The 17,459-nt window shown below is 46.4% G+C and overlaps 1 protein-coding gene across 1 annotated transcript; it reads right to left on the reverse strand.

Annotated features, from left to right (window-relative positions):
- Window positions 1-451: 451 nt before the first annotated feature.
- rars2 (arginyl-tRNA synthetase 2, mitochondrial) lies at window positions 452-17,000 on the reverse strand. Its single transcript, XM_056294650.1, has 20 exons — window positions 16,885-17,000; window positions 16,481-16,554; window positions 16,220-16,322; window positions 15,501-15,584; window positions 15,290-15,387; window positions 14,948-15,003; window positions 14,541-14,624; window positions 14,359-14,435; window positions 13,703-13,861; window positions 13,480-13,586; window positions 11,265-11,360; window positions 10,421-10,481; window positions 9,139-9,215; window positions 6,865-6,989; window positions 6,443-6,510; window positions 6,043-6,152; window positions 5,752-5,847; window positions 5,502-5,576; window positions 5,317-5,380; window positions 452-621 (listed from the first exon to the last, which is right to left on the reverse strand). Exons 1-20 carry the CDS (start codon window positions 16,918-16,920, stop codon window positions 535-537), a joined length of 1,737 nt encoding a protein of 578 aa, XP_056150625.1. The 5' UTR covers window positions 16,921-17,000; the 3' UTR covers window positions 452-534.
- Window positions 17,001-17,459: the final 459 nt, after the last annotated feature.

Below are 17,459 nucleotides of genomic sequence, written 5' to 3' on the forward strand. Positions count from 1 at the left end.
ACATTTTTTATTAATGTCTCATCTGGTCGACGAGCCCTTATTGTGAGCAGCACACATCTGCCACCCCAGTTCTATTATAAAAGCAGCCTTTGGGGAAACCGAGTTGAACAGTGATGCCATTTAAACTGTATGCTGAATGGAGACTTACAGATTTTCATACTGTTCAGATTATTGTCACTATTTCCACTGCACCAGCCATATTCTGACAAGAACATATAATTGAGCAGCTGATGGAAGAGGCCGACTACTGCAATAACAGCTGACAGTACTAAGACAAGTAACAAACTCAGGAACACCATCCATAGCCAGCGGATAAGACTTTAATGTACTCTGATGGTAAGAGCTTTCCACTGCACTCCAAATGGGAATACCCTCCGTCACTCACTGCAGCATCATGGTGATGGTAGTCATTGTATTTTTTTTAAGAATGATTCTAGAGAGGATAGTGTTTGTAAAATATTAAGGCTTTTATTTACATATAAATTATAATGGTTACAGTGACAGTGATCAAGTGAGAACTGACGCTGATAGGATTCACATTTTATCAACAGGTATGATGCCCAGGATCCTCATTCCACTGGCCAGGACAGAGCAAGCCCCTCTGAACAGTCGCAGCCTTGCCTGTCGATATTCAATAACTATTATGAATCTTCAGTTATCACAGTAATATACACTGAGTTGCCAGTTTATTAGGTACACCTACCTAGTCGCGTGTTGTGCTTCCTTTGGCCTTCCGAATAGCATGAAGTCATCTGGGCATGGATTCTACTAGTCTTGTGATAACAGACAACCAGAGATCTCCGCCTACCAATGCAAAACAGTTGCTATAGCAGCAGTGAGAATGGCCTCGAACAAACCTATTCCTACTTGTATGACTTGCAGGATTGCTTTGGACTACCTGTTCCAGCCAGTTACCCCGGTGGCTGATGTCGGCAACGGGGCTACACCAGCTTAGCTAGGCTTGCCTTTAGCCTAGGCTCATCTTTAGCCTGGCGGCTAAGCTAAACTAACTATAATGGCATCGGCCACTGAACTCACCTGCATTAAAACCGAGCTTCAATCCATAGAGACTTTGATCAAAGATCTCCAATATCACCAAGCTCAACTATGCTCGGTTAGCTGCCATCCAGTCCGATCCAGAGGAGCCTGGAGGTCTGGTTGACAGTCTGGGTCCCCCTCATAGCTGGTCCTCAGTGGTTAAGGGAAAGAGATGGCTCTCTATCCCCCTGTTTGACCCTGACTTTCATCTGCCCCTGGCAAACTCATTCTTGCTGTTGATAGAGCTTGCTGACAACATACTCCAGCCAGTTACCCTGGTGGCTGATGTCGGCAACAGAGCTACACCACCGACTAGGAAACATCCTGCAACACCCAGCCCGCTTGCTCTCCACTCTACATCCCCAAGACCAAGTGTTCACGAGTCGAGCTCACTTACTCCACACCACCGTCCCTTCGGCCTTGAGCTGTCCAACTACCCTCTCCCTCCACCACTACCACCGAGGTCCCTACCATGGTGGGTGTGGTAGATGACACTGATGACCTTCGTTATCGAAAGCTGATGATCTACGATGGAGGATGCCTCAACAGGCAACCTAAAATACTTATGACTGGCAATTCAATCTCCAGGTTCTTTAAGCTCCCTGATAGCATAACTTACTGTAGTAAAGTTCCTGATGTCTCTATACACATTCCAGCCATACCTGATTGCCATCCAACTGTCCACACTGTTTTCGTGTACATTGGAACCAATGACGTCATGTCAAGGCAATCATTAAAGCTACAGTCTGACTTTGAGTCCTCACTCTAACCTTAGAGAGCCTGGGCAAAAACTGTATCCTGCCTGGCCCCATTCCATCTCTAGGTAAGGGCTCAGAGCGCTTTAGCCGCCTTTTCAGCAAAACGCTGCAGCCAGGCTGCTAACCAATACCAATCTTAGATCTTACATCACACCAATCCTCGCATCCCTTCATTGGCTTCCAGTAAATTATAGAATAGACTTCAAGACACTGCTTATCATATATAAGGCCCTACATCCCCGAATCCCAGTAAGTGGCCGACAGGCCAGGTCCGGCCCACAAGAGCCAGATGTCTGGCCTGCACGGACCAATTGGCACTAACGCACCTGTCATAACATGTGAAATCAAGTGCACATGTGAAAAGTGTGTGCTGCTCTACTTTATTTTGACCTCACTCCACACCATACACTTGACCTATGCCGTAGAGCGTGCGTAGATGAAAGACGTACTCCGTGCTCTCTACGGTCCTTGACTAGACAGAGCCACTCACCAGCTAAGTCACAGATAATAACTGTTCTAAACCAAGAACATGGCCTGCGTGAAAAAAGCGCAACGTCGACCAGGAAAACCGTCAGTTCACATCGGACTGGCCTGATCAGTTTTGTTTTATTTTACTGGACCACGCCAATGCCAAGCCAACATATTTGATATGCATGCAGACCGTTGCTGTCTGCACAGCAGATAATCTCCCGTGGCATTTCAACACTATGCATGCTGCCGATTTTAATGCCAACTACCCTACAAAATCAGATCACCGCAAACTAGAAATAGCAAATACGATCATACAACATCATACAAGCACTCAGTTTCTGCTATCTGTAAATCAACATTGGCACATGAGAGTGCAACAGCTGCATCGTTGCCTGTTTCATCGACTTGCTGAAGCTGAGAAGCCATTCGCTGATGCTGCGTTGATTTAAAACGTGTGCAATTGATATGGCTGGCAAAGATTTAAGTCATGTTGAGAAAAAACAAGAACGCGGTTGTGGCGCTATTAAAGCAGGTGCCGTTGTCGGCTAACATGGCAACAAGTAGAGTGGAACTTTTAGCGGAGGAGTGTTTTTCCAATCTGCTCATCAGTTTGAAGAAAACAGAAGCCATATCACTAGCCATACACTCGTCCTGTGACCAAACCGATATGGAACAGCTATCTGTTTTTGATGGGAAGAGCTACTTTGTTTGCTTCCTCTGCCTGGGCGCACAACTGGAAAAATCATCTTTAATGGTTTAACGCCGTTCTTTGAGAGGAATGGCTTGGATGTGATGATGTTTGCTGGTTGAGCAAAGGCCGTGTGTTGGAGAAGGTGTGCGACCTTTGCGATGAGCTTGCATCATTTTTATCCGGACTGCGGAGCAAAAAAGCCCCAAGAGGTTTTTAAGTGAAATTAAGGAGATGGAATATGTTGTTTTTTTGTGTGACATCATGTCTCCTCTAAATCACATTAAAACTGCAATTACAGTTTCTGACCAGACAGATGAATCACATCTTAATAAACCTGGACACTGCTTGGCATCCTCCTCATCATATTCTTCATATATCTTATCTACTACTACTGCTTTCGGCTGCTCCCGTTAGGGGTCGCCACAGCGGATCATCTGTTTCCATCTCTTCCTGTCCTCTGCATCTTCCTCTGTCACACCAGCCACCTGCATGTCCTCCCTCACCACATCCATAAACCTCCTCTTTGGCCTTCCTCTTCTCTTCCCTGGCAGCTCCATATTCAGCATCCTTCTCCCAATATACCCAGCATCTCTCCTCCACACATGTCCAAACCACCTCAGTCTTGCCTCTCTTGCTTTGTCTCCAAACTGTCCAACCTGAGCTGTCCCTCTAATATACTCGTTCCTAATCCTGTCCTTCTTCTTCTGTCTTTATTGTTCATATGTCTTGTAATTCCATTATAATTCTGTTATTCTCTTTAAATGTTGTATTCTGCAAACACAACTTCCATCGCACGTCTGTTCATCTTGGGGGAGAGATCCCTCCTCTGTTGCTCTCCCTGAGTTTTCTTCCTATTTTTTCTCCCCGTTAAAGAGGTTTTTTAGGAAGGTGTTCCTTATCCGATGCAAGGGTCAAAGGACAGGATGTTGTGTTGCTGTAAAGCCCACTGAGGCAAATTTGTAATTTGTGATATTAGGCTATACAACTAAAATTGACTTGACTTAAAAGATTGTGTTTGTTTTTAACTGATAAATATGTTTTGCCACAAATGCGACAAACAACAAACTTTGAAGGAGTTTTCTTCGGTGACTGCAGCTGAGCCATCCTGTAATGCTCGTGTTGCTAGTTTAGAGACTGACTTGTGAGTCTAGGATTCTACAACATGCTGGATGCATTGTGCAGGAATGTTGTGCCATGGAAATTATTACATTGCACACTTGGCTGCAAATTGGACAGCTGCACAGTCTTGCTGCAACAGCCCTTTCTACCTCAAAGATGTTCAATAGGGCTGAGGTTCAGGGACTGGGCAGGCCACTGAAGCAACGAAAACTCACTCTCCCAGAACCATTCGGTGACAATACGCGCTTTGTGACATGGTGTATTATCATGCCTTAAGCGTCCATCCGAGTGTGGATAAACTGTTGCCATGAAGGGATGAACCTGTTCAGCAACAATCTTAAGATATGCAATTGTGTTCAGAAGCTCTTTAATGGGTAGGAGGGGCCCTTACATGAGCCTGGAACAAATTCCCCACACCATTACACTGCCATCTCCAGCTGGTACTGTTGACACCACAGGACGGCTCCACGCACTCAAGTTGTTTGTGCCAAATTCTGATCTTCCCACAGCATGACACTAAAGAAACCTGGATTCTTCTGACCAGGCAACGTTTTTTCCATTCCTCAACAGTCCAGTTTTGATGCTCCTGTGCCCCCTGGAGATGCGCTTTCTTGTTCTCCGCAGACAACATCGGCACCGGACATCATCTTCAGCAGTTGTAACCAATTTGAGATAAAGTCCCATAAATGCTGTGTTCTGAGATTACATTGCGCACACCAATGTTGAATTCGGATGCTATTTGGCTGGTTGTGGCCCATCTGCTCACTTGCACAATTCTTGCCATTCACCTTTGACCCCTCTGTTCCACAAGCTGTTGTTGTCCACAGAATTGTTGATCATTGTTTTTTTTTTTGGGACCATTCTTGGCAAACCCTTGAAAGGGTTGCGCGTGAAAAGCCCAGGAAGACAGCCAGGGAGATGCTTGAGCCCACACGCCTTACGCCAACTATCATGTCAGGTTCAAAGTGCTCGTTCCGACGCTTAATTGAACACTAACTGATGCTAGAAACGCTGGTCTGTCTGATGTATACCACTCACCACAGTCATGTGACATATGTTGGAATGTACCATTTCTGTGAACCTGGGGAGGGGGGGGGTGTACCTAATAAACTGGCAACTCAGTTATAATCCCAAGGAAAACATTACAGTTTTACTCAGTTTGCTGTGGTACGTTGAAAGGAGACATCTTTTGGCTCGGATGAAAACAAAATACATGTGAAGTCATAATGTTCAACCTACCTGAGCAACTTCATCGGGGCTCCCTTTCACCGGGAGCTCCTTGTGTGCTGAGGCAACCAGGTGGCTGAAACAGCAAATGGCAATAGCACAGTGTTTAAAGTTATACGGTTTTGTCTCGCATGAAATTCAGTTCTTCTCAGGAATGTGCCTTGCGCCTAATGCCCTGATCTAATCCTGTTACTCACCAAAGCCTCAGCAGAAAGTGGACGAGATGTTTGGGCTGCAGATCCTTGGCAGACTGATATAACACCTCGTCATAACTACAAATACACAGCAGCACATTTTTTAAGATGAGATGTGGGAGCAGTTATTCCGTATAACACCGCCTATGGACGTCTTCGGGCAGATCACACTCAAATGTCTTTCGTGTCACGATTCCCAATGTTAAATGATATGTGAAAGCTAAAAGTCACATCGAGAGGGTGTTAAGATTACCGGAGAAGGTGCTGGAGAATGGCAATGCTTCTCTCTTCAAGCAGGAGAGACGGATCAAATCCACCTGCCGCGACACCATTGTTTCTCCGCATCAAACTGCGGCAACAAAATAAGATTTCACATATGACTGACTTCAACACCTAGCATCTTAATACTTCACATCTTAACGGCTCTTAAATCACAGTTTTGGAGCCATTAAACTAAGTTCTTCTCCAAGTCACTTTCTTTCGTTTGTTTTTCGGTATGTTTTCAGTATGTTTAAATGATTTTGACCCAGTTTCAATGACCCACCTGCACAGGCGGGCATGTGTGTACTGCAGGAATACGCCCGTGTCTCCCCGGGCCTGGAGCATCCTGTCCCAGTCAAATTTATAATCTGACTCCAGGGGACCTCTGAAGTCCTGAAACAAAGAATATAAATGTCCTCATTAGCAAAATAACACATGTAATGGGTACAGACGCTCAAGTTTTGATGACACAAATGATTTTCCTCTCAAAGCAGTACTCATTTGGTATGTTTGGAGCGTTAGAGGTCATTTGACTTCTGGCGACGAGCTCTTCCCAAAGGCAACACTTGTTTCCCAGATTATTTGCATGGCACACAAATGAGGAAAGCAACCAAAGAAAAACTGAAGCTAGGCGTCAGACGGGCAAGGTTTAGGAGTCTCCCGTGTTGTGTTTGTTCACTTACTTGTACTATAAGTGCACTGATTCCCACTTTCTCAGCCGTGTCCTCTGGGCAGTCCATTTCCTTCGTTGCTGTGAACATGATTCAGACGTAATGCGCCTACCTTGGTACAGTTGTCTTCCCCAAATGCAAGCTTATTATCCCCCTGTCAGGCACTTCTCTTGCTACTATCACACAAATAAGCTATTCTGAAGCAATGGAGATGGACAATTTTACTGAAGTATTCCACTTCTTTCTATTTTTGCTTTTCTTAATCTGCAATGGCAACCGTATGGTTTCACCCTCACAATATGTTGCCTCTGTATTGTTGTACCGATTACACGGCTCTTTAATTTGGAGAACAAGCAGAAACATTTTGGACCCTGGGTCTGATCTGTGTGGCCCCAGAGCTGCCCCATAGCCCCATAGTGTGTCAACAGTTTTACTCTTTGACTGGCTCATGTTTTGCAGCATCCGAGCCCGCGCTTCATCCAGTACGTCCTCCAGGAACACCACCTCGCCACTTCTGGTATTCATACCCCGCACCAGGCCAAAGGGCACATGCTGGCACCTGTAACACAACAGCCAGACGGCCAGGGCAGACACGGACATTAGCATGGAGGCATCTCGCACAACACCGGTCATGTGCTGTGGAGAGTTTCTGACTGCGTCCCCATTTACACTCGACATTTTAGGTGACACCTTTCCAGATTGTACCCGAATCGTGATCTTTCCAGATTCTGTTAATTCTCATCATCAAAACTGTGTCTCCAGTCACCAGATGGAAACTTGACTGCACTATCCCAGCACTTTCCCAGGCAATATGAAGTCTCCTTAAATGTAAACCAATTTTGCCCATTGTTTCACTTCCCCAGAGATGTTAGGTGCTCCAGAAGAAGTCGTTTAAAACACACACAGAAGAAGCTGGTTGTGGTGGTTAACACACGATTGCAGAGGACATATGGGTGTTTTAATGACGTTGCCATAGGTACGCATCTGGTTAACGAATGCAAGTTTTGACAACTTAGGAGCGAAAGCAGAGTGTGGACTGGTGGTAGAGGATCACCGTCTCCTGTTACTGATGTAGCGTCATCATCCTAATGTCTTGTTTGACTTAATCTGCGACAGGATGTGGCCCGTTTTGATAAGAAGAAACACACACACCTGTGCATGGCCATAAAATCATGGTAGTGGCTCCGCAGCAGGTATGCTGCACCAGGTGTGGAGTGTAACGTCATGTCCCACACCTGTTTGGAAGGAGGAACTGAGCGGTCTGCAGTTGTGCGTGTAGTGTTTGTCTTTATGAAAGAGTTACGCCCTAAATACACCAGGCACGGATGTGGCGTGACACGTCTGCTACAGACGTGTCTATGCATGGCTACGTGGCCCTCCGACAGGCAAAAACTAAATAGATCTGTGTAAAAAGCAAGTACAATCTGATTAAAACAGGGTGTCTGGGTGGCGTAGCAGTCTATTCCGTTGCCTACCAACACGGGGATCGCCGGTTCGAATCCCCGCGTTACCTCCGGCTTGGTTGGGCATCCCTACAGACACAATTGGCCGTATCTGCGGGTGGGAAGCCGGATGTGGGTACATGTCCTGGTCACTGCACTAGCGCCTCCTCTAGTCGGTCGGGGTGCCTATTCCAGGGGGGAGGGGGAACTGGGGGGAATAGCGTGATCCTCCCACGCGCTACGTCCCCCTGGTGAAACTCCTCACTGTCAGGTGAAAAGAAGCAGCTGGCGACTCCACATGTATCGGAGGAGGCATGTGGTAGTCTGCACCCCTCCCCGGACCAGCGGAGGGGGTAGAGCAGCGACCGGGCGGCTCGGAAGAGTGGGGTAATTGGTCAGATACAATTGGGGAGAAAAAAGGGGGAAAAACAAAAAACAAAAAAAGATTAAAACAAACACCTCATTGCGCCAGATGCAATGTGATGCCAACAATGCAGCCTTGCGGGGGGGGGGAGGGTTCATTGCACATTAAAATAAATCAATCAAATCCACGTGTATCCATGATCCTACAATTAAAACGATGTAATTAATTAACTCAGTACCAGTTAATATAGCACACGCTGCCACACCCTGCATTACTAACTGCAGTATCACTTAGCCAAACTCAGTAGGCAACGCAGCGAAGCAGAAAAAACGGGCTGGCCCGCAATCACACCCACAACACAGACCTTACGTAGCTGGTGTAGCAGATAAAAAAACACACAAAACCCGCTCCACCCTGCCCACGTGACGTGCTGCATCCGTGTCTGGTGTAGTCAGGGTCACATGACGCTTTAGGGGGGGTAGTAGAGATGATGTTATCTGGCTTTGGGGAAACGGATCCAGTCGCACTTACCCAACCTGCAGCCACAATGCTTCTCAAACCATCTCCTGAGGTGAGCAATCTGATACAACCCCCCCCCCTCCACCCCACCCCCCTACCCCTCCACCGTGCCGCTCAGTTGCATTCACACCAGGACTTGTACATGGTTAGGGATCGGATCGCTACTCAAACGCCCGAGACATGTTTTAAGGTCGGGTGGCTGCATCAGTACTAATGAAATAAGAACCATGGGAGTTCTTGAATTACAATAACCACCCCCGCCGTAAAGCACCAGGCGATGCATTACCACGTCTACTTCCTATGAGTTAAACAAACACGGCGAAACTCGTTTTGTCAGCAAGGCGAGTCACGCCTTAGACAAGGGCAAGCATTTGTAGAGTTACCTCCCAGCCCACGAGTATCCCATAGCCGGCAGAACCTGGAACAGCTGGTGGAAATGATGCTCTTGACTTTTGTCTGTCTTAAAAAAAAACAAGAAGAAACAAGCACACATCAAAATTCAGTGGTTCGAATATAGATGATCTTCAACAGGAAGTGCAGTAAAGCTCGAAGGTACACTTGCAGAGCTTTTACAATTTAAAGTACATAAGACAAAGTTATAGAAGACAGGAATATTATAGGATTTCACTTTGGCACAGTTACAGTGGGGGCAAATATGACAGCTATGGATGTTAAACTAAAATGGCAATTTTTCCATTTTCATAGGGGAGTAGTTTTACACTGACACTAACACACATGCCGAACAACACCAGGACTGCCGATGGAAACTAGTCCATCAGCTAACTCGGGTACATTTACATTGGTTTTGAATGGTGATTAATGTACATCGTCCCTTCCCAAATAAATGTTGAAACTAAACTAGAAGGAGTGTAGGGGGATGAATGGTAGGTAATAATTAGGCCCAAAAGAGTATCATTCTTAGCAGAGCTTCAAATCGAAACAGAGCAAAGTCCATCCACCCATTATCCAAACCGCCTATCCTGCTCTCAGGGTCACGGGGCTGCTGGAGCATATCCCAGCAGTCATTGGGCAGCAGGTGGGGAGACACCCTGGACAGGCTGCCAGGCCATCACAGGGCCGACACACACAAACACACACACACACACATTCATACCTAGTGACAATTTAGTATGGGCGATTCACCTGACCTACATGTCTTTGGACTGTGGGAGGAAACCCACACAGACACGAGGAGAACATCCAAACTCCACACAGAGGACGACCCGGGACGACCCACCAAGGTTGGACTACCCCGGGGCTCGAACCCAGGACCATCTTGCTGTGAGGCGACCGCGCTAACCGCAGGTGCCGCATTTGTAACTTGAACACTGAAGAAAATTTATGGTGTGAAGTGAAATCCATTCTTTTCTATCTGTTTATTCATCGGTGACGTATTTAGGCAGAAATGTCAAAACACCCGACAGTCAAGAAAGTGCAGGTTTTCGTTAAAACAAACCCACACCATCACGCCGCACTCAGACGCACACATTCGACCGGAGCGGGTGGAGGTTTTCAGCGAAAGCAGCTGATACGTCTGCACTAAAGTGCATTTCACAGCTCTCTGACAACTTCCCTTACTCACACACGTGTACCCATACCTGGAGTCTGCTTGAAAGTACAATTAATAAGAAAATACTGCGTGTTTGGGTGAACCAGTACCCTTACCACATAAATCATCTCATCAAAATGGTACTGTTCCTTCCGATCTATAGCTGCAGCAATGTCCCTGCGAAAGACAAAGCAAAACACTACATAAGCAGTTATTACCACTTATTCAAGGGCTCCTCTGATGACGCAAATAGAAATGAAAATGTCTTCATGTCCACCAGGAATTCATGGTTTGTTGCTGCGCTTTCAGTTTTCGTCTTACTTTTCTCTGACCGTGTTTAAAAGCCAAAGTGAGGATTAGTTCACATTTTTGCAAAATGTTTTCTGTAACTTTTTCCTCACACGTAGCATCATTTCCATGACTTAGGTATGTCAGTATTAATAATTAAAGGCTGATCCAGGTGTTGTTTAATTCATCCATTCTTTCATTCATTCATTATCCAAACCACTTATCCTGCTCTCGGGGTCATGAGTATGCTGGAGCCTATCCCAGCAGTCATTGGGTGGCAGGCGGGGAGACACCCTGGACAGGCCGCCAGGCCATCACAGGGCCCACACACATACACACACACACACACACATTCATACCTAGTGACAATTTAGTACGGTCAATTCACCTGACCTACATGTCTTTGGACTGTGGGAGGAAACCCACACAGACATGGGGAGAACATGTAAACTCCACACAGAGGACGACCCAAGACGACCCCCAAGGTTGGACTACCCTGGGGCTCGAACCCAGGACCTTCTTGCTGTGAGGCGACCGCGCTAACCACTGCGCCACCGTGCCGCCCCAGGGTCTTGTTTAAATCACCTGCAATACTCCCCACAGTCATGCCTAACGGTGAAAAATAACCTGATTAAAAGTGTTTTCTACTGATATGAGCAGACGACCTCTGACCTGGTAATATAGAGAGAGGTGCCATCACTGCGGAGTACTGTGCAGCAGCTGGACATGTCTCCAGCCGGGGAGAGATCCACCGCACTGGTTCCTTTCCTGTCAACGCATCAAATCTCCATGAGACCAAACCGTCATTTGATAATGACAACAGAATAATGTATCATCAGTGTGTGTTGACAACACAAGGAAGTGAGAGACCTGATTCTCCTGGGAACCTTCTGTTGTGTTACCACTTCAATAGGTGTGTTTTAGTCCCGCCCTGTCTTACATTCACATTTCTACAGTTAGCAGGCGCTTTTGTCCACAGCGACTTGCAAGAGAGTTGCAACTAAGCAGATAGTTGGGTTTTTGTTTATCTACTATATTAATCTCCATGGGGAAATTCTTGATCTGCATTTAGCCCCGCCTAGCTGTGTAGCTAGGAGCAGTGGGCAGCTGCAGCGCCCGGGGACCAACTCCAGTTCATCTTGCCATGCCTCGGTCCGGCCAGAGGAGGCGCTAGTGCAGCGACCAGGACGCATACCCACATCCGGCTTCCCACCCGCAGAAACGGCCAATTGTGTCTGCACGGACGCCCGACCAAGCCGGAGGTAACACGGGGATTCGAACAGGCGATCCCCGTGTTGGTAGGCAACGGAATAGACCGCCGCGCTACCCGGACGCCCACATGCATGTCTTTTTGATGGTGGGAGGAAACCGGAGCACCCGGAGGAAACCCACGCAGACACGGGGAGAACATGCAAACTCCACACAGAGGACGACCCGGGAGTTCCAGGAGATTCAAACTAGAAATACGCTTGACAATGCTACATATCAGTATCACAGATATATCTAGCCATGAGTGCATGGCATGTTAACTGCAGGTAGTAGAAGTTGGTAATAGTAAGTGATTTGTATTAGCTGGACGATGCCATAAACCAGTTTAAGAGTTTTAAGAGCTTGGAGTCCATCTAAGGCTTAAGGTAGGCCTGGAAGAGGAACAGCTTCAGTTTCTTGAAGTACGTAAGTGAGCCTGTAGGTCTGATGGAAGAGGGGAGTCTGTCAACTCACGTCCTCGTTTTAATTTTCAAAAACCATTCACGCCTCGTCCTCAATTTAAAAGAACATTTTAATTTCTCTCTCATTATTCACCGACTTTGACTACAGTCTTTGTCCAGGGCAAACACTTTGCATCTTGGAAGTGAGTTTCCAGCTTTCAAAACCAACTCAAACTTTTAAATTTTTCCAGCACATTTAAAGACAACATAACACGGGATTCAGAGCACGTCTTGCTTTCGTACGTGATATATTTACAAGTAAAACAGAATATTAGGGTGAGACAAAACTTATTTGATCCCTCGGGATTTGATTGGATGGGATATTGGATTTGACTGGATCGTGATACTGGTTGGAATGCTGCTCGCCGACCCGCTCGGATTTGACGATGCAATTACAAAAACTTGGCTATTTAAGAGGAAGGTGATTAGGTTTTGATGTAAATGGGAAAATGAGCGAACACCGGGGTGTCTGGGTGGCGTGGCGGTCTATCCCGTTGCCTACCAACACGGGGACCGGCTGTTCGAATCCCTGTGAACCCTCTGGCTTGGTCAGACGTGCCTACAGACACAATTGGCCGTGTCTGTGGGTGGAAAGCCGGATTTGGGTATGTGTCCTGGTCACTGCAATAGCGCCTCCTCTGGTCGGTTGGGGCGCCTGTTCGGGGGAAGGGGGAACTGAGAGGAATACCGTGATCTTCCCACGCGCTACGTCCCCCTGGCGAAACTCCTCACTGTCGAAGTGAAGTGGCTGGCAACTCCACATATATCGGAGGAGGCATGTGGTAGTCTGCAGCCCTCCCCGGATCGGCAGAGGGGGTGGAGCAGCAACCAGGACGGCTCCGAAGAGTGGGGTAATTGGCTGGGTATAATTGGGGGGGAAAAGGGGGGGTCCAAAAAATAAATAAAATTAGCTAACACCGTAAACAGTCCATGTCAAACACCTGACATGGAAACTATCAAATCCGCTGTGGCGACCCCTGGGAAACAGGGAACAAGCCGAAAGAAGAAGTTTAAAGACCTGGAATTATCAGAAAAGCTTTGTACCTTTTTGGCTCTCCATAGGAAGTCAAGTATATGAACAAAGTAGGTGCTGGGCAGCTGACCGACCGACATTTTAACAGATATTTCCTTCATGCTGCTCATTTCATGAACTGATGGAAGCACATTAAAGAGCATACTCTGTTATTTTCAGCAGGCCTTGGTCCTGCAGCCGCTGCACCACCTCATGGGCTTGTTCTTGGTGAAAGGACTCCCCAGAGTAAACGTCAAAGTGGATGCCTAGGCGCTGAAAGGTAGGAAAAGACAAGGACAGGAGGAGAATCAAGTCAGATAATCCATTGTTACAATCCCGGCACCGGATTTGCAGATGTTACGAACTATTGATTGTGTGGCAGGTCGTACCTGATAAACCTGCTTGTACTCATTGACCGTGATGTCACGGAATTGTTTCCATAATGACATCGCCGGCCCTTCATGTTGCTCCAGTTTCTGAAAGAAAGCTCTAGCAGCCGTCCATATTTCTTCATTGTTCTCCGCCTCTCTGTTGACTTGAACATAGACCTGCAAGACACAAATATCACATTCTAACCCAAGTCTGCTCTACAATTGTCTGTGTCGGATGGAAAAGGTATTGAATCAGCCTTCTACTTCTACGACTACTTTTGGCTACTCCCGTTAGGGGTCACCACAGACGTGCCACCAAAACTCCTTTGAAAAAAACAACCTTAAATCAATATCAATGAAACACACACTCAATTCAAGATGTGGGTAGGAGCAGAGGGCAGCTGCAGCACCCGGGGACCAACTCCAGTTCTTCTTTCCATTGCCTTGCTCAGGGGCACAGACAGGAGTATTAACCCTAACATGCGTGTCTTTTTGATGGTGGCAGGAAACTGGAACACCCAGAGGAAACCCATACAGACACGGGGGAGAACATGCAAACGCCACACAGAAAGCACCTGGGGTGGCCTGGGGTTCGAACCCAGGACTTTCTTGCTGTGAGGCAACAGTGCTAAATTACTTCTTTAATTACTTCTTTTTAACGTATGCAAACTCACATCAAATAGATGTTGTAAGGGATTCTCTTTCAGTTTCTCCTGACAGCCAAACTGGTTGAAGCCAGCCCCCAGCAAACCTACATCCACAGCAAAAACACAGACACGGTTCATAAAGAGGTTTCCCCTCTGAGGACAATAAAAGGTTTATACAAAGACAACAAAAGCGTCTGTTATTCACTCACCAAACTGCATACCCCAGTCCCCAAGGTAGTTCATACGGATAACGCTGTTTCCGAGGCACTGTTTAAGGTTAGCTATGAAGTTACCTGGAAAGAGAGAGCTCATACTGTCAATCCAGTGAGAGCAGCACGGTTGGGAGAGCACTATCAAAATATCAATTAAAAAATTCAACTCATAATCAGGATATAACTCTCAACAGATGAAATAAAAATCTCTATTAAGAGTTTTGAAATTCTTCTCCCTAAATTGGAGCTGCAGGACACAAATATTGATATATTGTGCCCTCTGTTGTTTATCTTTTCTTTTTCTTTCTTTCTTTTGAGCGGTAAGGGCTCAGCCTTATGTGGTACGCGCTCTACCAAGTAGGGGCGCCCCCGTTGTTTATCAAACTAACTTCAGCAAAACTCACCGATAATTGTGGACCGCAAATGGCCGGCATGGAATTTTTTTGCTATATTTGGAGAGCTGAAACATAAAAATGAGAATGTGAACATGTATGAGTCAGATGAGTCAAGGCAGTAGAACAGCTGTTAATAGTTAATAATAGGTAATAATAATAGCTAACAGCTAATAATAGCTGTTAATATGTTCATTTTGATACATGAATATTTATCTCTAGGGAGTCGGGGTTCCTCCATCTAACATCAGAGTTTAAGAAGCCAATCAGATGTGTGGCGAAATAGCTTTAAACCTGTGTTGGCAATCCAGCTGAGTGTATTATTTCTTTATGTGAAATGAGTGAAAAACCTACCTAAATTCAACCAATGTTGTTCCTTTCTTCAGCGATTTCAAAAGCTCACTTCTTAGCCCAAATTTGTCATAACCTTCTTCAAAAGGCTCCAACATTTTCTGGAAACGATGTGATCACCATGAAAACAGAGCAGTATTTACAATTAAAATGAAGCTAATAGTTCATGTTCAAGACCGTTGTTTTAAGTGCTGAGCAGGGAGAAATTCCCTACCTGAACAAGAAGCTGACGATGAACTTTAAAGTTGATCACGCCGTGTCCAGCTGATATTTCCTCCACTACACTGTCCTGCTTCAACTGGAGGAGATACAAATACAGGGCGGGTGACAGATGTTACATGTCCTAACACCCTTTGAAATTGTGGTTTACAAAAATCAGAATAATTGAAAAGAATATTTTTTACATGCCTCCTGTCTTTTCGGCACTGACGAAAAGACAGGAGGCGGAGCTGGAGGTGGCAGAGTTGAAGATGCTGAGAGTTTCACTGGGAGTGACGAAGAAGGACAGGATTAGGAAGGAGTATATTAGAGGGACAGCTCAGGTTGGACGGTTTGGAGACAAAGCAAGAGAGGCATGATTGAGACGGTTTGGACATGTGTGGAGGAGAGATGCTGGGTATACTGGGAGAAGGATGCTGAATATGGAGCTGCCAGGGGAGAGGAAAAGAGGAAGGCCAAAGAGGAGGTTTATGGATGTGGTGAGGGAGGACACGCAGGTGGCTGGTGTGACAGAGGAAGATGCAGAGGACAGGAGGAGATGGAAGCGGATGATCCGCTGTGGCGCCCCCTAACGGGGAGCAGCCGAAGGTAGTAGTAGTAGATTGTTTACATGCCAGAATAAACACGTTAAAGGTAGTGCGGAAGGGCAGACACGTATCGTTTCGTTTATAATAGGCGATGCCTTTTCAATGGATACATTATAATGACTGTTACCTCATTTGCTAACGCTTCCGTCTCCAGCTGGAGATCTCCACTGGCTGGTATAATCCCATTCAAACGCAGGGTGTTGACGGATAGTCTGAAGTCAGAAGACTGCCTGAGAAGCAGGTGATGAGTAAACCTTTGAGAAACTCTTGTACCCAATACGAACTGCCTCAAATCGAGGACTCGTGGCTTATTCACTGAATGACATGATTGCGGCCAATTAATACGCGCGCGCGCTCACACACGCACGCACACACACACACACTTAACTGTTTTTTGGAGACTGGAACTGCTGAGAGAGCTGATATGAAGGCATCCTCCGGCTGTCGCAGCGTCCTGCTTAGCTACAGACAGAAATACAGTAAGACGTGAGTATGAAGGTGTAAGCCGACGTGTATTTATTCATCATAAGTCATCTAAGTGACCTCTAAGCGAACGGTACTTCGGGGGGGGGGGGGGCTGGCTTATACTTGAGGGTCTGGGTATTCGAGACGTCAACAGCAGCTGACAGTACACTGTGTCTGCGTGACTCGAGGTGTCCCACTTGTTTTTGTTTTGGGATTTCTCACGCGTAAAAAGCATCGCAACCTTGGCCTGAGCCAGGCATCCCGACTTGCTAGCAACGTCAGACGGCCTTCTCTCGCCGCACTCTAACCCACTTTCCGCCCAATTACCTTCGCTGCCACGCTTCTCCTTAAGAAACAAGCCATGTGGACGAACGCGTATTCACGCCACGCAAACGTTCATTTCAAATCTTGCGTGGGACGTGCGCTCGCCAGGCGCGTTCACGTTGACGTTTGTCGCACTTCCGCTTTCCCTGCGGCTTCCTGTTTAGCCGACCAATCACAGCGCGCTACGTTGCTGACGACATCGAGTTCCGACAGGGTTCGTTCGATATTCACTCCTACGTTCGGAGAAGGAAACGTTAGCGGAGTTTTAGGGGTATAGAACAAATTGCGACATTATAAACGCGATAACGGCAAGTGTTCCCGTGTTCATATATTTACACTGAACTTAAATTGACACTCCCCGAACCTTTCTTGTGAGGAATGGCTCCACGCAGGGCATTAACACCATGCGCACGTTAAATACAAAACAGTGAATGAATATGTTGAGTATTTTTGTATGGACGCGTCCCGTTGCCCTTGGATTTTTTTTTTGTATGTGTGAATGATAAAATATTGCACATATTTGTACTAAAAAAAAGACATTTACTCCCCTGATGACATAAAAGGAAGTGAATCTGCTG

This window comes from Lampris incognitus, chromosome 15, assembly GCF_029633865.1.
Source record: "Lampris incognitus isolate fLamInc1 chromosome 15, fLamInc1.hap2, whole genome shotgun sequence".
Taxonomy (NCBI): Eukaryota; Metazoa; Chordata; class Actinopteri; order Lampriformes; family Lampridae; genus Lampris; species Lampris incognitus.

What these genes read in the sequence shown, in the direction of transcription:
- rars2 (XM_056294650.1), bottom strand. Translation starts at nt 16,920, where the DNA reads ATGGCTTGTTTCTTAAGGAGAAGCGTGGCAGCGAAG. An exon ending in TCAGTGCACTTATAGTACAA is followed by an intron (nt 6,153 to 6,442) that starts GTAAGTGAACAA and finishes TCTTTGTTTCAG; the next exon opens with GACTTCAGAGGTCCCCTGGA. An exon ending in GCCCCGATGAAGTTGCTCAG is followed by an intron (nt 622 to 5,316) that starts GTAGGTTGAACA and finishes GAATATCGACAG; the next exon opens with GCAAGGCTGCGACTGTTCAG.